This window comes from Callithrix jacchus, chromosome 4, assembly GCF_049354715.1.
Source record: "Callithrix jacchus isolate 240 chromosome 4, calJac240_pri, whole genome shotgun sequence".
Classification (NCBI taxonomy): domain Eukaryota; kingdom Metazoa; phylum Chordata; class Mammalia; order Primates; family Cebidae; genus Callithrix; species Callithrix jacchus.
Window position 1 is genome coordinate 33,759,907 of NC_133505.1, and position 27,842 is coordinate 33,787,748.

General features: G+C 42.4%; 1 protein-coding gene and 1 long non-coding RNA gene across 2 annotated transcripts; both read left to right on the forward strand.

The window, feature by feature from the left end:
- The first annotated feature begins 279 nt into the window (after window positions 1–279).
- LOC144582058 (uncharacterized) lies at window positions 280–12,317 on the forward strand. Its single transcript, XR_013533873.1, has 3 exons — window positions 280–417; window positions 6,416–6,499; window positions 12,230–12,317. It is a non-coding gene; the product is annotated as an uncharacterized LOC144582058 (long non-coding RNA).
- Window positions 12,318–13,946: 1,629 nt separating this feature from the next.
- LOC103792334 (olfactory receptor 2H2) lies at window positions 13,947–16,936 on the forward strand. Its single transcript, XM_054253786.2, has one exon. The coding sequence runs from the start codon at window positions 14,376–14,378 to the stop codon at window positions 15,312–15,314; it is 939 nt and encodes a 312-aa protein (XP_054109761.2). The 5' UTR covers window positions 13,947–14,375; the 3' UTR covers window positions 15,315–16,936.
- Window positions 16,937–27,842: the final 10,906 nt, after the last annotated feature.

The window sequence follows — 27,842 nt, forward strand, 5'->3', positions numbered from 1 at the left end:
TAAATTGTGAGTTCTAACTTGATTGCACTATGGTCTCAGAGGCTGTTTGTTATGATTTCAGTTGTTTTGCATTTGCTGAGCAGTGCTTTACTTCCAATTATGTGGTCAATTTTAGAGTAGGTGTGATGTGGTGCTGAGAAGAATGTATATTCTGTGGATTTGGGGTGGAGAGTTCTGTAAATGTCTATCAGGTTTACTTGCTCCAGGTCTGAGTTCAAGCCCTGGATATCCTTGTTGATTTTCTGTCTGGTTGATCTGTCTAATATTGACAGTGGAGTGTTGAAGTCTCCCACTATTATGGTGTGGGAGTCTAAGTCTCGTTGTAGGTCATTAAGAACTTGCCTTGAGATTGAGGAGGACTCAAGATGGCGCTGTGAGAACAACCCAGGATTGGAGCTCGTGTTGAATCCACAAACGGTGAGTCTGAGCTGCATTTCCAGACTGATCTTTGTTGCCCACAGAACGGGGAAACTCCCAAGTATAAAAAAGACAAGACGCCAGGCAGTAGGTCTACCTGGTGAAGCCGGCAGCTGGGGCGGCGGCGGCCGGCCCTACCCAGCAATCCCCACAGGGCATGCTTGTCTGGGTGCCTTGTTGAACCGGCAACCTGAGACTTCAGAGGGCTGGACTTGAGACTGAACGAGACTTGGACAGTAGCCCAGCCCAGGGGATTGTAGGAACAGATCATTTGGGATACCCAGTGGGATGAACAAAACTGCGATTTCAAACTATCCCGAGCAGACGGCCCAAGACGCTCTGTGGGGGAGGGGCGTCCACCACTACCGAGGCAACCCGCCCCAACTGAGATACACGCCCACTGCTGACGCAGCCAGCCATTGCCGAGGCAACCCGCTCCAACTGAGATACACGCCCACTGCTGACGCAGCCAGCCGTTGCCGAGGCAACCCATCCCTACTGAGATACATTCCCACTGCTGACGCAGCCTGCCGTTGCTGAGGCAACATGCTACAACGAAGAGACTTTGCCGCAAGGCGTGGCGGAGACCACAGCAGAGCCTGCAGGAACACGGCGAATCACACAACAGCAGGGCGGAGCCTCGGCAGCCAAACAGTGGCTAGTCTGCCTTCTAGCTGGGCAGGACACCTCATCGAACATCCAAAAATAAAGCCCAAACCCCTCAAAACAGAGCATTTGAGGAAAAAAAAGGGTTTTTTAATGAGCTCTGTTGCAGCAGAATCAAACATAGCAGCCTAACAGCCCTGAATGAACAACAGAGCACACAGCTCAGCAATTAAACCCCTATAAAGTACAAACTGTCTCCTCAAGCAGCTCCCTGACCCCTCTATATCCAAAAGACTGACATTAGGCAGGCATCATCCTGGGACAAAGATAGCAGAAAAAGAAACTGGTAGCATCCCTCGCTGTGCCACAGCTGCTAGAGGTGCACCCCAGACAAGCAGGGTCTGGAGCGGACCTCAGCAGTCGTACAGCGAAGGGGCTAGACTGCTAGAAGGAAAATCAAGCAACAGAAATACTTCATCATCAACATTCTGGGTGTCCACTCAGAGACCCAATCAAAAAGTCAGCAACTACGCAGACGACCAGCGGAAAAATCCACAAAGATGGGAAGAAACCAGCGCAAAAAGGAGGAAAACACCCGAAACCAGAACACCTCGCCTCCTAGAAAGGACCAAAACTCCTCACCAGCAAGGGAACAAAGCTGGACGGAGAATGACTGTGACGAAATGACGGAATTAGACTTCAGAAGATGGATAATGAGAAACTTTTGTGAGCTAAAAGATCATGTATTAAATCAATGCAAAGAAACTAAGAACCTTGAAAAAAGATTTGAAAAAAGATTCGAGGAAATGATAACAAGAATGGATAACTTAGAGAGGAAAATGAATGAATTAAAGGAGCTGAAAAACACAATACGAGAACTTCGCGAAACAAATACAAGTTTCAATAGCCGAATTGACCAAGCAGAGGAACGACTATCTGAAGTCGAAGACCAACTCAATAAAATAAAAAAAGAAACCAAGATCAGAGAAAAAAGTGCAAAAATGAATGAACAAAGTCTCCAAGAAATGTGGGACTATGTGAAAAGACCTAACCTACGTTTGATAGGTGTACCAGAAGAAGACGAAGAGAATGAATCCAAGCTGGAAAATACTCTTCAGAATATTATCCAGGAAAATTTCCCCCACCTAGCAAGACAGGCCAACACTCAATTGCAGGAAATACAGAGAACACCACAAAGATATTCTGCAAGAAGAGCAACCCCAAGGCACATAATCGTCAGATTCAACAGGGTTGAAATAAAGGAGAGAATACTAAGGGCAGCCAGAGAGAAAGGTCGGGTCACCCACAAAGGGAAGCCCATCAGACTCACAGCAGATCTCTCGGCAGAAACACTACAAGCCAGAACAGAGTGGGGGCCAATATTCAACATTCTTAAAGAAAAGAACTTTCAACCCAGAATTTCATATCCAGCCAAATTGAGCTTCAGAAGTGAAGGAAAAATAAAATCCTTTGCGAACAAGCAAGTACTCAGAGATTTGTCACCACCAGGCCTGCTTTACAAGAGCTCCAAAAAGAGGCACTACACATAGAAAGGATCAACCAGTACCAGCCATTCCAAAATCACACTGAATGCTAAAGAGCTTCAACATAATGAAGAATCTACAACAACTAACAGGCAAAACAGCCACTTAGCATCAAAATGGCAGTATCAAATTCACACATAACAATATTAACCCTAAATGTAAATGGACTAAATGCACCAATCAAAAGACAAAGACTGGCAAATTGGATAAAAATCCAAAACCCATCAGTGTGCTGTATCCAGAAAACCCATCTCACATGCAAGGATACACAAAGGCTCAAAATAAAGGGATGGAGGAAGATTTACCAAGCTAATGGAAAGCAAAAAAAAGCAGGAGTTGCAATTCTCATCTCCGATAAAATAGACTTTAAAGCAACAAAGATCAAAAGACACAAAGAAGGCCATTACATAATGGTAAAAGGATCAATACAACAAGAAGAGCTAACGATCCTAAACATATATGGACCCAATGCAGGAGCACCCAGATACATAAGGCAAGTTCTTAATGACTTACAAAGAGACTTAGAGTCCCACACAATAATAGCGGGAGACTTTAGCACTCCACTGTCAATACTAGACAGATCAACCAGACAGAAAATCAACAAGGATATCCAGGGCTTGAACTCAGACCTGGAGCAAGAAAACCTGATAGACATTTACAGAACTCTCCACCCCAAATTCACAGAATACACATTCTTCTCAGCACCACATCACACCTACTCTAAAATTGACCACATAATTGGAAGTAAAGCACTGCTCAACAAATGCAAAACAACTGAAATCATAACAAACAGCTTCTCAGACCATAGTGCAATCAAGTTAGAACTCAGAATTCAAAAACTGACCCAGAACCGCACAGCTTCATGGAAACTGAACAACTGGCTCTTGAATGTTGACTGGGTAAACAACGAAATGAAGGCAGAAATAAAGAAGTTCTTCGAAACCAATGAGAACAAAGACACAACGTGCCAGAACCTCTGGGACACATTTAAAGCAGTCTCTAGAGGAAAGTATATAGCAATAAGTGCCCATATGAGGAGAATGGAGAGATCCAAAATTGACACCCTATCGTCAAAATTGAAAGAGCTAGAGGAGCAAGATCAACAATACTCAAAACCCAGCAGAAGACAAGAAATAACTAAGATCAGAGCTGAGCTGAAGGAGATTGAGACACAAAAAACCCTTCAAAAAATCAATAAATCCAAGAGCTGGTTTTTTGAAAAGATCAACAAAATAGACAGACCACTAGCCAGATTGATTAAAAAGAAAAGAGAGAACAACCAAATAGATGCAATAAAAAATGATAAAGGGGAAATCACCACAGATTCCACAGAAATTCAAACCATCATCAGAGAATATTACAAACAACTCTATGCACATAAATTAGTAAACCTGGAAGAAATGGATGAATTCCTGGACTCCTGTGTCCTCCCAAGCCTAAACCAGGAGGAAGCTGAAACTATGAATACACCAATAACAAGGTCTGAAGTTGAGGCAGCAATTAAGAGCCTACCTCACAAAAAAAGCCCAGGTCCAGACGGGTTCACAGCCGAATTCTACCAGACACACAAGGAGGAGCTGGTACCATTCCTTCTAAAACTATTTCAAACAATCCAAAAAGAGGGAATCCTTCCCAAATCATTTTATGAGACCAACATCATCCTGATACCAAAACCCGGCAGAGACCCAACGAGAAAAGAAAACTTCAGGCCAATATCCATGATCAACATAGATGCAAAAATCTTCAATAAAATATTGGCAAGCCGATTGCAACAGCAAATCAAAAAACTTAATCATCATGATCAAGTAGGATTCATCCCAGGGATGCAAGGCTGGTTCAACATACGCAAGTCTATCAACGTAATTCACCATATAAACAGAACCAAAAACAAAAACCACATGATTATCTCAATTGACGCAGAGAAGGCATTTGACAAAATTCAACAGCCCTTTATGCTAAAAACCCTCAATAAACTCGGTATTGACGGAACGTATCTCAAAGTAATAAAGGCTATTTATGACAAACCAACAGCCAATATCATACTGAATGGGCAAAAACTGGAAGCATTCCCTTTGAAATCTGGTACTAGACAAGGATGCCCTCTCTCACCACTCCTATTCAATATAGTACTGGAAGTTCTAGCCAGAGCAATCAGGCAAGAAAAAGAAATAAAGGGTATTCCAATAGGAAAGGTGGAAGCCAAATTGTCTCTATTTGCAGACGACATGATAGTATACCTAGAAGACCCCATTGCCTCAGCCCAAAAACTCCTGAAACTGATAAGCAACTTCAGCAAAGTCTCAGGATATAAAATCAATGTGCAAAAATCACAAGCATTCGTCTACACCAATAACAGACTTAAAGAAAGCCAAATCAAGAGCGAACTGCCATTCGCAATTGCTACAAAAAGAATAAAATACCTTGGAATACAACTCACAAGGAACGTAAGAGACCTCTTCAAGGAGAACTACAAACCACTGCTCAATGAAATCAGAGAGGACACAAACAGATGGAGAAACATTCCATGTTCATGGTTAGAAAAAATTAATATCGTGAAAATGGCTATACTGCCCAAAGTAATTTACGGAATCAACGTTATCCCCATGAAGCTACCATTGACTTTCTTCACAGAACTGGAAAAATCCACCATGAACTTCAAATGGAACCAAAAGAGAGCCCGCATAGCCAAGTCAATTCTAAGCAAAAAGAACACAGCGGGGGGCATCACACTACCGGATTTCAAACTATACTACAAGGCTACAGTAATCAAAACAGCATGGTACTGGTACCAAAACAGAGATATAGACCAATGGAACAAAACAGAGGCACTGGAGGCAACACAACATACATACAACTATACAATCTATGATAAACCTGACAAAAACAAGCAATGGGGCAAGGATTCCATGTTTAACAAATGGTGTTGGGAAAACTGGCTAGCCATGTGCAGAAAGCAGAAACTGGACCCCTTCCTGACACCTTACACTAAAATTAACTCCAGATGGATTAAAGACTTAAACATAATACCTGGCACCATAAAAACCCTAGAAGGAAATCTAGGCAAAACCATCCAGGACATAGGAGTAGTCAAGGACTTCATAAACAAAACACCAAAAGCATTGGCAACAAAAGCCAAAATAGACAAATGGGACCTAATGAAACTCCACAGCGTCTGCACGGCAAAAGAAACAGTCACTAGAGTGGATTGGCAACCAACAGAATGGGAAAAAATTTTACAGTCTACCCATCTGACAAAGGGCTGATATCCAGAATTTACAGGGAACTCAAACAGATTTATAAGAAAAAAACAAACAAGCCCATTCAAAAGTGGGCAAAGGATATGAACAGATACTTTACGAAAGAAGACATATATGAGGCCAACAATCATATGAAAAAATGCTCATCGTCACTGGTCATCAGAGAGATGCAAATCAAAACCACATTGAGATACCATCTCACGCCAGTTAGAATGGCGATCATTAAAAAATCTGGAGACAACAGATGCTGGAGAGGATGTGGAGAAAAAGGAACACTTTTACACTGTTGGTGGGAGTGTAAATTAGTTCAACCATTGTGGAAGACGGTGTGGCGATTCCTCAAGGCCTTAGAAATAGAAATTCCATTTGACCCAGCAATCCCATTACTGGGTATATATCCAAAAGACTATAAATCGTTCTACTATAAGGACACATGTACACGAATGTTCATTGCAGCACTGTTTACAATAGCAAAGACCTGGAATCAACCCAAATGCCCATTGATAATAGACTGGATTGGAAAAATGTGGCACATATACACCATGGAATATTATGCAGCAATCAGAAATGATGAGTTTGTGTCGTTTGTAGGGACATGGATCAATCTGGAGAACATCATTTTCAGCAAACTGACACAAGAACAGAAAATGAAACACCGCATATTCTCACTCATAGGTGGGTGATGAAAAATGAGAACACATGGACACAGAAAGGGAAGTACTAAACACTGGGGTCTATTGGGGGGAAAAGGGGAGGGCCAGTGGGAGGGGGAGGTGGGGAGGGATAGCCTGGGGAGAAATGCCAAATGTGGGTGAAGGGGAGAAGAAAAGCAAAGCACACTGCCATGTGTGTACCTACGCAACTGTCTTGCATGCTCTGCTCATGTACCCCAAAACCTAAAATCCAAAAAAAAAAAAAAAAAAAGAACTTGCCTTATGCATCTGGGTGCTCCTGTGTTGGGTCCATATATGTTTCGGTTAGCTCTTCTTATTGTATCGATCCTTTTACCATTATGGCCTTCTTTGTCTCTTTTGATCTTTGTTGCTTTAAAGTCTATTTTATCAGAGATGAGAATTGCAACTCCTGCTTTCTTTTGCTCTCCATTTGCTTGGTAAATCTTCCTCCATCCCTTTATTTTGAGCCTTTGTGTATCCTTGCATGTGAGATGGGTTTCCTGGATACAGCACACTGATGGGTTTTGGATTTTTATCCAATTTTCCAGTCTGTGTCTTTTGATCGGTGCATTCAGCCCATTTATATTTAGGGTTAATATTGTTATGTGTGAATTTGATACTGCCATTTAGACGCTAGCTGGCTGTTTTGCCCATTAGTTGTTGTAGATTCTTCATTATGTTGATGCTCTTTAGCATTTAGTGTGATTTTGGAATGGCTGGTACTGGTTGTTCCTTTCTATGTGTAGTGCCTCTCTCAGGAGCTCTTGTAAAGCAGGCCTGTTGGTAACAAAATCTCTGAGTACTTGCTTGTTCGCAAAGGATTTTATTTTTCCTTCACTTATGAAGCTCATTTTGGCTGGATATGAAATTCTGGGTTGAAAGTTGTCTTTAAGGATGTTGAATATTGGCCCCCACTCTGTTCTGGCTTGTAGTGTTTCTGCCGAGAGATCTGCTGTGAGTCTGATGGGCTTCCCTTTGTGGGTGACCCGACCTTTCTCTCTGGCTGCCCTTAGTATTCTCTCCTTTATTTCAACCTTGTTCAATCTGATGATTAATTGCCTTGGGGTTGCTCTTCTTGTGGAATATCTTTGTGGTGTTCTCTGTATTTCCTGCATTTGAGTGTTGGCCTGTCTTGCTAGGTGGGGGAAATTTTTCTGGATAATGTCCTGAAGAATATTTTCCAGCTTGGATTCATTCTCTTCGTCCCCTTCTCGTACACCTATCAAACGTAGGTTAGGTCTCTTCACATAGTTCCACATTTCTTGGAGACTTTTTTCATTCGTTTTTGTGCTTTTTTCTCTAATCTTGGTTTCTCGTTTTATTTCATTGAGTTGATCTTCAACTACTGATATTCTTTCTTCTGCTTGGTCAATTCAGCTATTGAAACTTGTGCATGCTTCGTGAAGTTCTCATATTGTGTTTTTCAGGTCCTTTAATTCATTCATATTCCTCTCTAAGTTATCCATTCTTGTTATCATTTCCTCGAATCTTTTTTCATATTTTTTTTAGGTTCTTAGTTTCTTTGCATTGATTTAAAACATGTTCTTTTAGCTCACAAAAGTTTCTCATTATCCACCTTCTGAAGTCTAATTTTGTCATTTCATCACAGTCATTCTCCTTTCAGTTTTGTTCACTTGCTGGTGAGGAGTTTTGGTCCTTTCTAGGAGGTGAGGTGTTCTGGTTTTGGGTGTTTTCCTCCTTTTTGCGCTGGTTTCTTCCCATCTTTGTGGTTTTATCTACCTGTCGTCTGTGTAGTTGCTGACTTTTTGATTGGGTATCTGAATGGACACCCAGATTGTTGATGATGAAGCATTTCTGTTACTTGGTTTTTCTTCTGCCAGTTTAGCCCCTTCGCTGTATGACTGCTATGGTCCGCTCCAAGCCCTGCTTGTCTGGGGTGCACCTATTGCAGCTGCGGAACAGTGAGGGATGCTACCACTTTCTTTTTCTGTTATCTTTGTCCCAGAATGATGCCTGTGAAATGTCAATCTTTTGGATATAGAGGGGTCAGGGAGCTGCTTGAGGAGACAGTCTGTACTTTGTAGGAGCTCAAGTGCTGAGCTGTGAGCTCTGTTGTTCATTCGGGGCTGTTAGGCTGCTATGTTTAATTCTGCTGCAACAGAACTCATAAAAAAAACCCTTTTTTTCAGATGCTCTCTCTGGGGGAGGTTGGGCTTTATTTTTGATTGTCCATTGCGCTGTCCTGCCCAGCTAGGAGGCAGTCTAGTCACTATTTGCCTGCCGAGGTTCTGCCCTGCTGGTGTGAGGTTTGCCCTGTTGCTGCAGGCTCTGCCCTTCTTCTGCGGTCTCCACCCTGCTGCTACTGTCTATGTCCTGCGGCAGAGTCTCTCTGTTGTAGCGGGTTGCCTCGGCAATGGCAGGCTGCATCAGCAATGGGTGTGTACCTCAGTAGGGGCTGATTGCCTCGGTAATGGCGGACCCCCCTCTTCCATGGAGGTGCGCTTTCAGCGAACCTCCCCACCGGGAGTGTTTGAAATTGCCGTTTTGTTTGTCCCACTGTGCTAACCCAAACGCTGTGTCCCTGGAATCTCCTGGGCTGGCTCACTGTCCAAGTCCCATTCAGTCTCAAGTTCAGCCCTCTCAAGTCTCAGGTTGCTGGTTCAACAGGGCACCCAGACCAGTGCACTTTGTGCGAAGCACTGTGGAGCGCTGCTGCACTACAGTGGGCCCCCACCACACTGGCTTCTGGCTACACCAGCCAAAACCTCTGCCTGGTGTCCCAAATCTCTTTTATACCTGGGAATTTTCCCGTTCTGTGGGCAACAAAGATTTGTCTGGAAATGCGTCCCTGACTCACCCTCTTCGCGCATCCACTGAGAGATTCAATCCTGGGTTGTTCTCACAGTGGCATCTTGAGTCCTGCCTTTATTTTGGGGGGGAAGGCAGGAAGGAAGGGAATAAGGATGGTATAGAGGAAGGAAGGGATGAAGGAAGGAAGGGAGGAACCGGGGAGGGAGGGAAGGAGGGAGGCAGGGAGGGAGGGAGGGAAGGGAAGAAAGGAAATCAAGCAATGAAAGAGACATTGCCGACCTGGATCTAGAGGTTTACATGTTGATTTCTTTTTATTTTTGAGAGAAGGAAAAAAAAACATGTAAAGGAGAGGAAGAAAGAGGAAGAGAAAGAGGGAGAGTAAATGGAAATATTGCTTTATTTTGAAAAAAATTGGGTATTAATAATGGCCAATCAATGTTTCATTTAAACTTATGGGTAGGTGTGATGTGGTATTGACAAGAATGTATATTTTGTGTATTTGAAGTGGAGAGCTCTATAAATATTTATTAAGTTTACTTGTTCTGGATCTGAGTTCGAGTCCTTGATATCCTTATTAATTTTCTGTCTCATCGAATCTAAGTCTCCTATCTGGGTGTTAGGATTGTTAGCTCTTGTTGTTGCATTGATCCTTTTACCACTATATCTTTGTTGCTTTAAAATCTATTTTATCCGATACAAGAATTGCAACTCCTGCTTTTTATTTATTTATTATTTATTTTTGCTCTCCATTTGGTTGGTAAATCTTTCTCCATCCCTTTGTTTTGAGTCTTTGTGTATCCTTGCATGTGAAACAGGTCTGGATGTAACATGCCGTTGGGTTTTGGCTGTGTCTTTTGATTGGGAATTTAGTCAATTTAAATTTAGGGTTACTGCCATTTGATGTTGACTGGCTGTTTTATCCATTTGTTGGTGTAAATTCTTCTTTATGTTGGTGCTCTTTACTTTTTGGTGTATTTTTAGAAAGGCTAATACTGGTTGTTTCTTTCTGTGCGTAATGCTTCTTTCAGAAGCTCTTGTAAAGCAGACCTGGTGGTAATAAAATCTCTGAGTTCTTGCTTGTTCATAAAAGATTTTATTTTTCCTTCAGTTGTGAAGCTTAGTTTGGCTGGATATGAAATTCTGGGCTGAAGGTTCTGTTCTTTGAGGATGTTGAATATTGGCCCCCACTCTCTTCTGGCTTGTAGAGTTTCTGCTGAGAGATCTGCTGTAAGTCTGATAGGCTTGCCTTTGTGGGTAACACGACCTTTCTCTCTGGCTGCCCTTAGTATTTTCTCCTTCGTTTCAACCCTGGTGAATCTAACGATTATGTGCCTTGGGGTTGCTCTTCTTGAGGAATATCTTTGTGGTGTTCTCTGTATTACCTGGGGTTGAATGTTGACCTGCTTTGCTAGTTTAGGAAAATTTTCCTGAATAATATCCTGAAGGGTATTTTCCAGCTTGGATTCATTCTCTCCGTCGCATTCAGGTACACCTATCAAACGTAAATTTGGTCTTTTCACATAGTCCCACATTTCTTGGAGACTTTGCTCATTCCTTTTTATCCTTTTTTCTCTAATCTTTTCTGCACGTTTTATTTCATTATGTTGGACTTTGACCTCTGATATCCCTTCTTCTGCTTGAACAATTCGAGTGTTTAAACCTGTGCATACTTCTCGGAGTTCCTGTATTGTATTCTTCAGTTCCATTAATTCACTCATACTCCTTTCTAAGTTGTCACTTCTCAATAGGAGTTCATCAAACCTTTTTTCAAAGTTCCTAGTTTCTTTACGATAGGCTACAACATGTTCTTTTAACTCACTGAAGTTTGTTATTATCTATTCTTTGAAGAGTGATTCTGTCATCAGGAGGCGCTCGTTCTCCATCAAGTCTTGTTCCATTGTTGATGTGCAACTGTGATCATCTTTAGAGGGAGAGGCGTTCTGACTTTGAGTATTCTCAGCTTTTTTACGCTGGTTTCTTCCCATCATTGTAAATTTATCCTCCTGTCGTCTTTGAAATTACCAACTTTCAGATTAGGTCTCTTGAGTGGATGTCCAGGTTGTTAGTTCCCAGGGCCAGAGCAGCGGCGTTAAAACTGATGGTGCTTTTTTGCCCAAGATTCTCCTGTCTGGCCCCCTTTTTTTTTTAAGTTTAATGATTGACTCTCTCCTAAGCGTTTCTGTCACCTGCTGTTAGGGCACTGGGATCTGTGTGATTTCCCATGCAGCGACTCACTGCGCTGGCTCAAACGCTGCTTCCCAGGGATCTCCTGGTCTGACTCACTGTCCAAGTCCCATTTAATCAGATGGATATGCTAATCTGCCCTCACAAGTCTCAGATTGCCGGTTTAACAGGGCACCAGAGCAGTGCATTTCATGCGGAGTTTTGCGGAGTGCCGCTGCACTGCAGTGCCAGCCGGTGTTGCCACACCAGCCAAAAGAGCTGCAGTGGCATCCCGTGTCTCTCCTACACCTGGGAATTTCCCCATTCTCTCGGCAACAAAGATCCATCTGGAAATGCGGCTTTGACCTGCCCTCTGCGCATTCACTGAGAGCTGCAATCTTGGGTTGTTCTTACCGTGTAATCTGTGCCGGATGGTCAGCACTAGCAATCCCTATTGTGCCAGAGATCCAATTGCCCATTCAAGGATGCCTATTCCTTTTATTATTTGTTTCTTCCTGGTGTACAAATGGAGGGTGGGCAGCAATTAAGAGCTCTGTCATGGGGGTTGCTGGTAGAAGAAGAGATTTTTATTTGATTGAAGGTAAGTAGAACCTTTACTCTTTGGCTGTGAGATAACCATTTCCACCTGTTTCAACACTGGAGCACCAGATTTGGAGTTAAACGTCCGAAATCCTAGTCCTAGCACTTATTGACTAGGTAACCTTATACAAGTTACTTATCCCATCTGTGACTGTTCACTTTTTGGTAAAATTGGGTTAATTATATCTCTTTGTAGGGTTACTGTGAGAACCAGATGTTCAAGGAGCTGCTTAATACCATGCTTGCCACATAGGAAGCACTCAACAGCTGTTAGCTACTAACAGCAAGGGTAGGTCATGGTCACTAGATTATCATAAACCCCTTTCAGGGACCTCCCAACCCCTGCCCCAGCTCCTAGCACAATCCTGGCACTTTGGGGCTCAAGAAATGAATAAATGCATAAACCAACGAATGAATATGTCAGAAGGAAAAGAACTAGGAGAAAAATAATGAGGGTGGAAAAGACAGAGATCAAAGTGGGAAAGGGAAACAGAGTCAGTAAGAAAGGTGTAATCTAAAGAGATTCAGCAGTACAGCAGAGAAAGAAAGGGAGTGAAATGCCAAGAGAATGACAAAGTTAGAAATGCAGAAAATCAGTTGGGATGCTATGTGATGGATGAATAGAAACAGTTAGCTATTGTTTAAGTGTACATGCAAATAATTTTATATTACAAAGAAAACAAAGCAGGAGGTGGCAACTAATGAGCCTGAGGTTTCTTCTGGGGTGATGAAATGTTCCGTAAGTAAATGGTGTTTTTTGCACAACTTGTGAATATACTTTAAACCGCTAAATTACACACTTCAAAAGGGTGAATTTTATGGTATGTGAAATACATCTGAAAAAATGAAATAATTAATTAAAAATTTAGAACCTGGTGGTATCTTGAGGGGTGAGAAAGTGAGAGATCAGGGAGGGGCACACAGGAGCTTCTAAGATACTTGAAACGTTTGCTCAGTTTCTTAACTGGTTGATAGGCATACCAGAGGTTGACATTTTTATTCTTTAACTGCAATTTGCCCTACTCATACTTATGTTTAAATATTTAAAAACATTTTAAAAATATATTTTAAAGTGGAAAAGAATAATGGGAGAAAAAGGAGGAAGACAGAGACAATGGCAGAGAGTCCTGGCAGAAAGGGAGATGTGATAGAACTTAATAGAAGATGGGGACCCTGTAAGAGGAAGACACTCCTGCCATCCTATGAGCTCCATGGCACGTTTGCCAGGCAGCCCACTGTCTCATCTGCTCCCATCATGGCCTTCCTGAGGTCCTGCAAGGCCCTGAGTCCTTGTCTCTGACCTGCCAGAGGGGCTCCAATCTCCCACCCTCAGCTCTCAGATGAACTTCTATGCCCCAATACATCTCTATTTTAAGGAAAACATCCAGTCACTTGCTCTAGGAAGCTTTCCCTGATATATCCAATCAAATTGGTCAGTCATCCTACAGACCCTTTATTCTCATTCACCCAGAATGTTGGTGTTACCAGCCTTTAAATTTTGAATTCTTGTTTTTGGTGGTGTCTGAAAGACTATAGGACTTAGGGACAGTGACTCTTGGAGTCATTATCTTGGAGTCTTTCAATAATGTTCCTGTGAACTCCTGGTGATTTTAACATGCTTGGGGCCACACTCACCTCCTACCTGTAAGCTACTCATTGCAAAGACAAAGCATGTGGGCCAGTCTCCACCCCTCCCTGCAGGTCAGTTGGTTTGGCAACTTGGGTTGCTAAAGAAAACCAGGCCAACCCCCCTGATCTCAGGATATCTTAGAACAAAACAAAATCTCTCTCATAGATAAAACAGTCTCTGACAAGCTCACTTGGAAATGAAAAAATACAAAATAAATCAAATGTACAGAGTTCTATAAAATTCATTCAACCAGCAGAGCAGTCATTGAGCCTACAGAGACAATTTATCATCAGAAAATTTATTCAATATACATTACCAGATCATCCAATAAATAAGCAAGAGACAACTCTAGAACAGCACTCAGAACATAATGGCACTCGGTAATTTTCTGCTGAATTAATTAATTAATTAATCCATATTTTAAATCTGCCCTCCCCCAGGAAGTCAGAGGCACCAGTGTAAGGCTCTATCTGCTGTCCAGCACATTCATGGTTTTCTCACTCTCACGGGACAATGTTTAACCAGGAAGAACAGAAAATGAGAAGGAGCTGCTGGATGGTGATCACCCTGGAAAAGTGAGGCTGGGAGAGTAGAGACAGAAGAGAAACTCACATCCGCTGTAACCTCACAAACACCCAGGCCGACTAATAAGACAGGTTGAATCACACTGGGGTGACAGCCTCATCTCTCCAGATACAAACAGAAAGAGAACATGATTAACCAACGTTCTCCCATGGGCTTCATCCTTCTGGGCTTCTATGAACACCCAGCACAGGAAAGGATTCTCTTTGTGGTTGTCTTGACTTTCTACGTTTTGATCCTGGTGGGCAACACACTCATCATCCTGCTGTCTGTGCTGAACCCCAGGCTCCACTCTTCAATGTACTTCTTCCTCTCCCACCTCTCCTTCTTGGATCTCTGCTTCACCACTAGCTGTGTTCCCCAGATGCTGGTCGACCTCTGGGGCCCAAAGAGAACCATCAGCTTCCTGGGCTGCTCTGTCCAGCTCTTCATCTTCCTGTCCCTGGGGACCACTGAGTGCATCCTTCTTACAGTGATGGCCTCTAATAGCTATGTGGCTATCTGCCAGCCCCTCCACTATGCCACCATCATCCACCCCCACCTGTGCTGGCAGCTGGCATCTGTGGTGTGGGTCATTGGGCTGGTGGAGTCACTAGTCCAGACACCATCCACCCTGTGCCTGCCCTTCTGCCCCCATCAGCAGGTAGATGATTTTGTCTGTGAAGTCCCACCTCTAATTCGACTCTCCTGTGGAGACACCTCCTACAACGAGATCCAGATGTCTGTTGCCAGTGTCTTCATCTTGGTTGTGCCTCTCAGCCTCATCCTTGTCTCTTATGGAGCCATTGCTCGGGCAGTGCTGAGGATTAACTCTGCAAAAGGGCAGAGGAAAGCTTTTGGGACCTGCTCTTCCCATCTCACTGTGGTCACCCTCTTCTACAGCTCAGTCATTGCTGTCTACCTCCAGCCCAAAAATCCCTATGCCCAAGAGAAGGGCAAGTTCTTTGGCCTCTTCTATGCAGTGGGCACTCCTTCACTTAACCCTCTCATATACATCCTGAGGAACAAGGAGGTAACCAGGGCATTGAGGAGATTGCTGGGAAAGGAAATGGAGCTCACACAAAGCTGAGGGAGAGTTGCTTAATATGCTTTAAAAGAGAAGAGATTCTATGTGCTTTCACTGGAAAGTTTGAGTTCCCTCTCCTCTGCCTTCCTCACACCCATCACGCTGTGACAATGGATGAAAGTCACTTGTCTGTGCATGTATGCGGTTGTGCGTGTGTGTGTGTGCATGTGCAAGAGACAGAGTCTGAAACGTAGTAAAAGGAGGTATCCTTATGTGAAAATTTGTAGAAATCAATAATATTTTATCTTTTTTCTATTTTAAGTCTTCGCCTCCATATTCATGTTCCTACCTTTATCATTTCCATTTCTAATTCCCCTCCCTTGCTATATCCGCACTATTCTTTCACCTCCAATTCTCATTCCTACCATGTCTTCTTTGCTTCTCCCTCATGTTTTTCCAACTTGGTTATATGTCTGTTTTGCATTCTCATTCTAGTTCATTCCCCAAATAACAGCAAACGAAAAGCTAAAGCCCAGATAAGTTCAGAAACTCACCCAGGAACACACAGCCACAGCATCAGAACTAAAATCTAGGCCCCATAATTTTCACTAAGGCAACTCTCAAAAACACACCGTTGCTTTCACACCATAATCAAATATCCCAGTATTTTAAGCTTAAGGCTTACAAAGAAAGCTTAGCCTCTTCAGTCTCATTTCTTCTCTTACAATGCCCACAAATCACAGATAAAGGAGTGGCCAGAAAGACACAAAAATATCTTGTTTAGGCTGGCACAATTCGACATTGTGGACTTTGGTGTCCTCTACTGGCCAAATATGATATTGCATGTGACATCCCACACTTCAGGGTCATCCAAACTGTACTTTGCTCAAAGAGATAGATACTGCTACAAAACTATAAAGCATTGATGTAATTGTTGCGATAACCCAAGTAACATTTAAAATGCAGCTTCTCCTTGACTTATGGTGAGGTTACCTCCTGATAAACCTATCATATATTGAAAATATTGTAAGTTGAATATGCATTTCATACACCTAACCTACCGAACATCAGAGCTTGGCCTAGCTTACCTTAAACATGCTCAGAACACTTACATAAGCCTACAGTCCAGCAAAATCCTCAACACAAAGTCTATTTTATAATAAAGTTTTAAATATCGCATGTAATTTATTAAATACTGTACTGAAAGTGAAAAACCGAATGGTTGTATTGGTACTCAAAGTACAATTTCTACTGAATGCATCTCTTTTGCATCATCATGAAGTCAAAAAATGGTCCAAGTCAGAAACCATTTGCAATTTACACAAATTGACTCATTTAATCCTTGTAACAACACTATGAAGCAGATAATATCATCCTTTCTGAGGCAAAAACTAAAACACAGAACTGATGTTGCAGCTTGAAATTGTACAATCCAGGATTTTAACCCAGGAAAACTGGCTCTAGATTCCATGTTCTAAGTCCTGCCTTTTGGTACAAATAAGGCCCCCTGAGCCCAGGTGAGAAGCTTCAACTTCTCAACAAACTTTGAGGAAATCCTTTTCAATCTAGAACTACATCTAACTTGATCCCCCAGTCAAAGGGGTTTTGCTTCCTTAAAATATGAGTTTTTAAAATATTTCCAAGCATTTCATGAAAATAAGAAACAATAGAACAATAAAACTTTTAGAAAAAGTTTTGTTACAGTTCATTGTATGTGTGTTTCTGGATTAGTTCACCTACTAGATTTCAAGCTCCCAGAAGGCAAGGACCAGAATTTTGCATAAATTGGCAGCTAGTTTTATAAATGTATAAATGAATAAATGAATGAATCTTACTCTCCAAAAAGAATATATAAAAGGTTCTGGGGTTCCAATCCCACAGACACTGTCTCCCAGCTTTCCCTTGGTAAGGGCAGCAATACCAAATTCCCTTTGAGTACATGCTGATAAAATAGTAAGAAGAAAAATCTTCGTTTTAGTTCTAGTTCCAATGTAAAATGATTTTGATTCAACATTTACCCTGGCATCAGCACAGAACAGCAACATGAATTCTATTATAACCCTAATCTTTATCCTAGCCATCCTTGTGCTGATCTTATTGTCTCCTTGACCTCATTATTAAAGCATATCCTAATCTTAATGTAGAGCCCCTATTTTACATTTAATAATCCGAATCATCCAGGCATAGTGGCTTATGCCTGTAATCCCAGCTCTGTGGGAGGCCAAGGCGGGCAGATCCTGAGGTCAGGAGTTCAAGACCAGCCTGACTAACAGGGTAAAATCCAGTCTCTACTAAAAACAAAAAAATAATTAGCCAGGCATGGTGGTGCATGCCTGTAATTCCAGCTAGTCAGGAGGCTTGGGCAGGAGAATCACTTGAACCCAGGAGACAGAGGTTGCAGTGAGCTGAAAACCACTACACTCCAGCCTGGGTGACAGAGTGAGACTCTATCTGAAAATAATAATAACGATAACAATCCTAATCTCATCCTTATAGGTAATGCTAATCTTAATTCCACCTTTTGAATTACTGTAGTAGGACCTTTTTCTCATGACCCCCTCTATCCTCTTTCTCTTACTGGCACCCAGAAATGTCTATGCTTTTCTCCTATTTATCAGCTCCCTACAGCCAGAGGCTGTAATATTTGTGTACAATAAAATAGTTTCTAGACAGACTCTAGGGGAAATGCAACAGAAAATTAAATAAAGCAGTCTAAAAGAATCTGCTTTGTTGATTAAATGGTTTAACATAGGTCTTAGGACTAACATCACTTACCCCAATTTCATTCCATTTTTATGTGACAATCATCTCTTGGATACTCTGGTAGAAAATCCAATATAAGGTGCCCAATCACAATCCTTACAAGGTCCAAGGAAGATAGGGATGGTCAGAGACATAGTTCCAGCATACATGACAGTTACATACTGAATTAGAGCAAATAAGAGTGCACAGGAATACAGAATAAAAGAATAAAGTGTTTGAGTGCTTGGAGCAGGGGTGATCGCAGAAATCTTCTTAGAGATTTGAACCACAGAAGAGTAAACAAAATTAATAAGAAATATTTGCTGCTGGCTGGGCATGGTGGCTCACCCCTGTAATACCAGCACTTCAGGAGGCTGAGGTGGGTTGATCACCTGAGGTCAGAAGTTGGAGACCAGCCTGGCCAACATGGTGAAACCCCATCTCTATTAAAAATGCAAAAATTAGCTGGGCATGGTGGCAGGCACCTGTAATCTCAGTTCCTCAGGAGGCTGAGGCAGGAGACTGGCTTGAACTCAAGAGGCAGTGGTTGCAGTGAGCCGAGATCACGCTATTGCACTCCAGCCTGGGAGACAAGAGTGAAACTCCATCTCAAAAAATAAAAAGAAAAAAAGAAAAGAAATATTTGCTGCTTTACTGTGTGGAAATGAGATGATGCAAAGACTCCCTTTTTAGGGGCCTGTGGATTCCCAAGGATGGAAATAAAGCAAAATCTTGAGTTTCTTCAAGGAAAATTCTAGGTACCCGGCTAGCTCTGACAAATAAATAAGCAACTTGATAGGCAAGAAGTTAATCGCAGCCTAAGACAACAGCCAACCAAGGAAGCTAGAGCTCCAGATAGGTCTGTTTTTTTTTCATAGAAACTAGGGATAACATCTTAACTTATATGTCTCTGAGTTGTCTCTCAGAAACTCGGACGCCCACCAAATGGATCTGCTGGCATAGACCTCAGAGGACAGGAAAGTGATGACTAAAGTTTAACCATCATTCTTTGGTCTAAATTTCTTCCTTAGGGGCCTGGAGAAAGTCACACCCCTAGCCAGTTAATATTTTTCTATTGGACCCCAAATTTTTAAAGAAAGCCTCTCTTCTTTAACCAATTGCAAATTAGATTCTTCTTTTTTTTTTTTTTTTAATTGAGACAGGCTTTTGCTCAGTTACCCAGGCCAGAAGGCAGTTGCAATCATAGCTCACTACAGCTTAACCTCCTGGGCTCAAGCAATCCTCTAATTAGAGGCTGCCTTAACCTCCAGTTTAAAAAAAAAATTGTATGTATATACAGGCTCTTGTTATGTTTCCCAGGCTCTTTGTTATGTTTCTCAAACGCTTGACCTTAAGGGTTCCTCTCATCTTGGCCTCCCAAAGTGCTGGGATTTCAGGCATGACCCACCACATTTGGCCAGGAAAATCTTTGAATCTATCTATAACCTGTAAGCCCCTGATTCAGGATTCCCATCCTTTTAGATCAAAACCAATGTGGAACCTGTATGCATTGATTTACAATGTTCCTTGTAGCTTCTGCTTTTGTAAAATTTACCCTTGACATTTTTGTTTGGTTTTGGTTTGGTTTTTGAGACAGGGTCTTGCTGTGTTGTCCAGACTGGAGTGTAGTGGCACAATCATGGCTCACCGCAGCCTCAGTCTTCTGGTCTCAAGGGATCCTACCATCTCAGCTTTCTAGGTGGCTGGAAGTACAGTTGTGTGCCACCATATGTGGCTAATTTTCTGATTTCTTGTAGAGTTGGGGTCCAACTTTGTTGCCCAGGCTGTTCTTGAACTCCTGGGCTCAAATGATTCTCCTGCCTCGGCCTCCCAAAGTGCTGGGATTACAGGTGTGAGCTACTGCACACTGCCTTACCACTGCCTTTAAAATGCTATGTTATAGTAGATAGACATGAGCAGGGCAGGAAAGGGCCCCCCTCTCCACCAGGAATGTCAGGCAACCATCAGCTGATAGGCAGTTGTTAAGCTGTCTCTCTAAAACAATAATTGGTCGCAGCCCATGCCAGGGAAAACAGTCTCCCAAGAAATAGAAAAAGTTGAAACTAATCAGATCTCAGGAATTGGGCAAGTGGGCTCATGCATAGGCACTAAGAGGGAAAATGGCAGAGTTTAACTGGTTTATAACCTTGTAAGAACACTCACTGGTAACGGAAGAATAGTTTAAGGGAGCATGTGTACAACAGCAGTAAACACACTGCATGCAGCCCCTCCCCAGAACTAGCAGGCCCCTGTGCATGCAGACAGCCCACCCCAAGGGAAGAATCAGGGGTGAAGGGACATAAGCTCCTGGAAGGATGCCAACATATATAACCCTAAGTCAAAGGTCAAACTGTGCACTTGATGTCTCAAGTTGCCCTCCTGGCTCCCTTTCAAGTGGACTTGACTTTCTTTTATTCCTGCTTTAAAGCTATTTAATAAACTTTTACTCCTGCTCTAAAATTTTCCTCAATCTCTTACTCTGCTTTATGCCCTCAGATTCTTTCTTCTGAGGCAAAAACTGAGGTTACTGCAAACCCATACAGTGTCACAGCTGCTAACATTTCTGTGCCGTGTAACTGATACATTCTGCTAACACCCTTGCCTGCAAGATATCAGGGAGACCAGGATTTGAGCATTTAGCTATCTGGTCCTCCTTGCGTGATGCCCTGCAATCAATGCCTTTCTTTCTTCTTTTTTTTTTTTTTCTTTGAGATGGAGTTTCACTCTTGTTGCCCAGGATGGAGAGTAATCGTGTGAACCCACAACCTCCACCTCCGGGATTCAAGTGATTCTCCTGCCTCAGCCTCCCAAGTAGCTGGGATTACAGACATTTGCCACCACGCCTGGCTACTTTTGTATGTTTAGTAGAGATGGGGTTTCTCCATGTTGGTCAGGCTAGTCTCGAACTTCCAACCTCAGGTGATCTGCCTGGATCAGCCTCTCAAAGTGCTGGGATTACAGGTGTAAGCCACCACACCCGGCCAACGCCTTTCTATTGCTGCAATCCTTGGTGTAGATATTTGGTTTTATTGCACCAGGCAAGCAGACTCCAGTTTGGTTCTATAACAGAAAAGGCTAAAGACAGAAATAAGCATGTTGTGCATTAAGATAGGGAGATGTGAGAAAAAAAGTTACACCAGGGAGCAAAATGATTAAGGAGGAAGGTATAGATTATTTCAGAAAGATACAGAAGCTACTGAATTGAATACAGTCAGAAAAAAAAGGGGGGGGGGAATCCCTTACAGATGTTTCAAACGTACATGATTTATGTCTCCTGAGGGCAGGCACTTTACCTATTCATCCTAACATGACATGTGAGTTGGAAGCCTTAAAAGAACCTTGTCTCTACTAAAAATGCAAAGCCTCTACTAAAAATAAAGAAAGCCTCTGTTAAAAATACAAATAATACGGCTAGGAGCGATGGCTCACATCTGTAATCCCAGCACTTTTGGAGGCCAAGGTGGGTGGATCATGAGGTCAGGAGTTAGACACTAGTCTGACCAACATGATAAAACCCCATCTTTAAAAATAAAAAATACAAATAATAACCAGGCATGGTGGCAGGTGCCTGTAATCTCCTTCTTCAGATGCTGAGGCAGGAGAATCGCTTGAACCCAGGAGGTGGAGGTTGTAGTGAACCAAGATCAGGCCACTGCACTCCAGCCTAGGTACCAGAATGAGACTCCATCTCAACCAAAAAAAAAAAAAGAAGAACCTCAAAGTTCACTTATCAAGGGCTCACTGAATCATGAATAGATACTTATGTGTAGGGCCCAGCCCTTTCTTTCTTTTTTTTTTTTTAACGTTTTTTTTTTTTTTTTGCATTTTAGGTTTTGGGGTACATGTGAAGAACACATAATATTGTTGCATAGGTACACACATGGCAGTGTGGTTTGCTGCCTTCCTCCCCATCACCTATGTCTGGCATTTCTCCCCATGTTATCTCTCCCCAACTCCCCACCCCCTGCTGTCCCTCCCATATTTTCCCCCCACAGACCCCAGTGTGTGATGCTCCCCTCTCTGTGTCCATGTGTTCTCATTGTTCAACACCCGCCTATGAGTGAGAACATGCGGTGTTTGATTTTCTGTCTTATCCCTCTATCTCCCAGGGAAGGGGAAACCTTCTGGCTCTTCCTATGTAGAATTAATCGCTCATCCATGAAGGGTACCACCTTAAACTATCTTTAGCATGTGAATTATTTTGAGCTAACAATTGAAAACCATCAGACTAGGGAATGCTCTAAAACAATACAAGTTATCCTTTTGTAAATAAATTTACATCTGTAAAGGTAAAACTCTTACTAATGGAGAAGACATCAGTTTAAATCTGCATAACAAATCTTACTAAACCACTTGGTTCCATATTTTCCTGGTCACTTTCCCATACCTTGACTCCCCATCTATCATTCACCCAGAAGCCCCAAGATGGTATTCAGTGGCTAAGAACAACACTAGTTTGAACTGCATGGGTTTCCTCACACATGATTTTTTTTTTTTAGTAAGTATATTTAAATTTTTTTTGGAGATTTGTGATAATTTGAAAAAACTCAGACAAACCACATAGCTAATTGGAAAAATTAAAGAGCCAGGTGCTGTGGCATACACTTGTAATCCCAGAACTTTCAGAGGCCGAGATGGATGAATTGCTTGAGCTCAGGAGTTGGAGACCAGCCTGGTAACATGGTGAAACCCCACCTCTAAAAAAGAAAACACACACACATGCATGCACACACACACATAAACACACGCAATTAGCTGGGTATGGTGACATGTGCCTGTAGTCCCAGCTACTAGGGAGGCTGATCTGGGAGGATCTCTTAAGCCCAGGAGGCTGAGGGTGCAATGAGCTGTGATTGCACCACTGCACTCGAGCCTCAATTTTAAAAAAATTAAAAATATGTCATGTGTAAACCAAATATAAAACTCTAAGCCCCCCAACTGATAAGAGAGGTAAGACATATCAGTCACACCCTCCTCCCTTTGGAATTTAGAGACAACTGACCAGCATTAACACTAAAATAGAGATCATACGACTGACAAAAGATTCTCTGTGGCAATAAGATAGTCAAATCCAAACTGACTCCGGTATAGCATCACATCACAGATAGCAGGCACTGAAGGAAATCAAAGTGTTTTACCCCAAAATATACTTCTTTGACACATTCTGAAATGGCCCTCCAAAGTCATCTTTTACTAATGGAGTTATCGCTTGTGGAGGGGGATTTGCATTTTGTAAAGAACCTTTTCTCCTTCCGGGTCTTTTTCTGATCCAGGAGAGATTTTACTAATGAGTCTGACATGACATCTTTTAAGTGAGATGAGAAGCGTTTACCATCTATTCTTTCAGGAGACTGTAAGCTTCATCTACATGACAAGAATCTTTGCTTCAACAAATATACCCCCCAATCCCATCCCTGCACCCCCTTAACTCAAGCATTTCTTTCTGCTGACTTCAACTCTTTAGGCACAGCTTAACTTTTCAACCAATTGCTAATCAGAATGTCTGAATCCCCCTATGACCTATGAGTTCCCTTGTTTAGAGATGTTCCGCCTTCCTGAGTTGAACCAATGTATACCTTACATGTATTGATTTATGTCTTTGTCGGTAACGTCTGTCTCCCTAAAGTATGCGATACCAAGCTGTACCCCAACCACCGTGGGCACATGTTCTCCGGATCCCCCGAGCTGTCACAGACCACAGTCACTCATAAATGGCTCAGAATAAACCTCTTCAAACATTTTACATATTTGGCTTTTTTCATCAAAACATAAATGAATAAAATATATGTAGATAACTACCAAGAAATCTACACAAATTTATAAAAACAAAACAAAAAATTGGTCAGGCACAGAGGCTCATGTCTGTAATCCCAGCCATTTTGGGAGGCTGAGGTGGGTAGATTGCTTGAATCCAGGAGTTCAAGACTAACCCGAGCAACATGGCAAAACCCCATCTCTACTAGAAATACAAAACATTAGCCAGGCATGGTGGCACACACCTGCAGTCCTAGCTACCCAGGAGGCTGAGGTAGGAGGATCACCTACGCCTGGGAGGTTGAGGCTGAAGTGAGCCAAAATCACGCCACTGCACTTGAGCCTGGACAACAGAGTGAGACCTTCTCTCAAAAAATAAATTTTATCACAGGGCACAGAGGCTCACGCTTGTAATCCCAGTACTTTGAGAGGTCCAGGCGGGTGGATCACCTGAGTTCAGGAGTTCAAGACCAGCCTGGCCAACACGGTGAAACCCCATCTCTTAAAAAAATAAAATAAATAAATAAAATAAAATTTATCAAAACTTATGCACACACTTACAGATCACACTTGGTGCCATTCAAAGTCAAGAGAAAGATGCCGGACACGGTGGCTCAAGCCTGTAATCCCAGCACTTTGGGAGGCCGAGGCAGGTTGACCACCCTGGTCAACATGGTGAAACCCCGTCTCTACTAAAAATACAAAAAATTAGCTGGGCATGGTGGTGCGTGCCTGTAATCCCAGCTACTCAGGAGGCTGAGGCAGGAGAATTGCCTGAACCCAGGAGGTGGAGGTTGTGGTGAGCCGAGATTGCGCCATTGCACTCAGGCCTGGGTAACAAGAGCGGAACTCTGTCTCAAAAAAAAAAAAAAAAAAAACAAAGTCAAGAAAAAGCTTAACAAAAGATGCAGAAATAAATCATAATGGCATAAAATTAACTGTAGCACATACCATACTACTGTAATAATTTCATAGGCACCTCCTCTTACTATTGCAATAGCTTAATTGTTGCAAGTATCTGCCTAAAATGCCATATGACACTAATCATTTCTGCATGAGTTCATCTCTCCGTAAATTGTGTATCACTGTTTAAGTGATCTCTCAAGATTCTTACATATATTTCATCATGTCTAGAGCAATACTGCAAACCTTAAATAACACCATGGAACCCATATGAAGTACCACTAGTGACACTGGGAATTCTCGCAAAAAGCAGATAAAAGTCATGACTATAAAAAGTTGAATCGCTTGATATACACCATAGATGGAGGTCTGTTGCTGGGGTTGCTGCCATTTCAGATGGACAATTCATCTTGTAAATGATGTAAACTTAAGGTATTAATAAATAAAATATAGTAGCCTATATGTATTTTCCTTATGATTTTCTTGATAACATTTACTTTTCTCTAGCTTACTTTATTGTAAGAATGCACATATAACATGTATAGCATATAAAATACGTGTTGATCAACTGTTTGTGTTACTGGTAAGGCTTTCAGTCAACAGTAAGCTATTAATAGCTAAGTTTGGGGAGAATCAAAAGTTATATACAGATTTTCATTTGTGTGTGAGGTCAGCAACCTAAGCCCCAAGTTGTTCTAGAGGCAACTGTATAAGCTCCAAATTGCTTTTTTTTATGATGATTATTTTTGAGATGGAGTCTCCTCTGCCACTCAGACTGGAGTGCAGAAGCGAGATCTTGGCTCACTACAACCTCTGCCTCCTGGGTTAAGCGATTCTCCTGCCTCAGCCTCCCAAGTATCTGGGATTACAGGCACTTGCCACCATGTATTTTTAGTAGAGACAGGGTTTCACCATGTCGCCCAGGCTGGTGTCAAACTCCTGACCTCAGGTGACCCACCCACTTCGGCCTCCCAAAGTGCTGGGATTATAGGCGTGAGCCGCTATGCCCGGCCATGAGCCCAAATTCTAATGCATTGTTCACCACTGTGTATTCCCATGTGTACATGCATAAAGCAATTGTTAACAAGCTTCTATTTGTTTATCTCTCATTAATCTGTCTTATGCCACACTAATTGATACAGCCACAGCTGCCTAAGACAGGCAGAGGAAAAAGATTTTCTTTCCTACACTCCCTACACACACCTGAGGAAAGCACTCCACAGGCCACATAATGTTGCTTCTGCGTCTCCCCAGCTTTACTGTATCACAGTCCCAGTGTCCAGGTCACACAGGCCTCAGTACATGTCCCTACCACAGCTGTCGCTGTGCTGAACTCACCTTCCAGGAGAGTCTGCAGCATGTCCTTCCACATTCCAGGGAGCTGTGTAAGTCGATGCCATATTGGTTGTTAAGTATTTTGAGTAGCATCCCATTTGAAAGAAGCTGTCACTTGACATGAAACCACCATAAGGTGGCTAATAGCACCTTTCCATGTGCCTTCAAGTGACAGCCTCCCTTAACATGAAGCCTACCTTATGGTAGCTTCATACCAAGTGATAGGGCAAGATCACAGAACTCCTCAAGGGCAAGATCAGATTTCTCTGCTTCAAAACCCTGAGTGGATAAACAAAATGTTGCCTATCCAGGGCATCCTAAAATTATCAAGGACTACGGGAGGAGCAATTGGCAGGACCATTTTCAACACTTCCCATTTGCTGCTGGGGTGAAATCACAGCAGGTCCCAAAGCATCCAGAGGAATCCAGGGCCTGGTTAAGAGTCTGCATGACAGCAAATATTCAAGACTAGGGTGCTCAGCTCAGAGGACGGAACAAGAACATGGTAAGGTAAAGTGAACACTGGCTTTGCAGCAGGCAGACCAGATGCAGCAGATTGTTTCTATCAAAGCAGCCTGCAACAGGCATTTGTTCCATTCCACATGTGCTCTTTTAGTGTGACTTATGCTCATTCCACCAAGAGGCAGAGTGTTTGCTCTCCTGAATCTAGGCATGGCCTTGTGACTGCTTGGATCAGTGGAGTATCTCGGAAGTGACGCTACGTGGCTTTCAGGGCTTTGTCAGAAAAAAAAAAATTATATATATATACATATATAGTTTAAACCTGGCTGGCTCTCTACAACTGCCTCCACTTGCCTTTGAAACTATCACTATGTCATAAGGAATCCCAGGCCATGTGTAGGGGTTTCAACTGATACCCCTGCTGAGGTCTCTGCTGATATCCAACACCCCCTTTAGTGAAGGACCCTTTGGACAACACCAGTCCCCCAGACTTCAGATCTTCCAGATGCTGTGGAGCAGGGTGAACTCTCCCACTGTGCTCTTTCTAACTTACAAAGCATGATATGTAATAATTATTGTTGTCTGAAGCCTTTTAGGGTAACAGGTTTTGTGGCAATAGATAACATATGCAGTTTGAATGCTGGCTTTGCTCCTTAGTAGCTATGTGACCCCAGAAGATGAGCACTCAACCCCCTCACCTTTAGAGTTGTCCTGTGCACCAGAGCTAATGGCTGTGAGATGCCCAACACTCCTGGCTGCTCTCTTAAGTGATCTCATTTGTTTTTCTGCTCACTGGTCATCTTCCCATGTCGAGAATGTACAACACTTAAAAGCTATCTTACTCACCACTTTGCCCCAGTGCCAAGCAAAGCACCTGCCACAGCAACTCACCATCAACACTTGTTGGGTTGAAGATAAAAAAACTAATGGAGCAGCCAAGTGCGCATAAAATGCTCTCTATTGGTAGACAACCAACATGAGGGCAGGGAGGCAACAGGCTAAGTCAGGGAAAAGCAGGGGATACTGAAGCCTGCGGGCAGTCTACATTCCAGGACATTCCAAAGTTAGAAAGTGATCTGAACCCTACTCTAAGGGCTGCCTCCTAGTTCCCAGGAAGCAAGTCCTCGCAGAACTGCCAAGTGGTGGCCTCTCCACCTGGCAACATATCCCCTTTGCACCCCTTGGGTACAATTATATATTAATTATATAATTATAAGTATATATTATTATATAATATATTATATTAATTACATATAATATATATTATATATAATATATAATTAATACACTAATAATTAGTATTAGCACCTTTCTGCCTGAAAAGACACTTTCAGAAATGAAATACATGAAGTCTTATTGTAGATAAGCATTGACAGATAAACATTTGCAACTGAT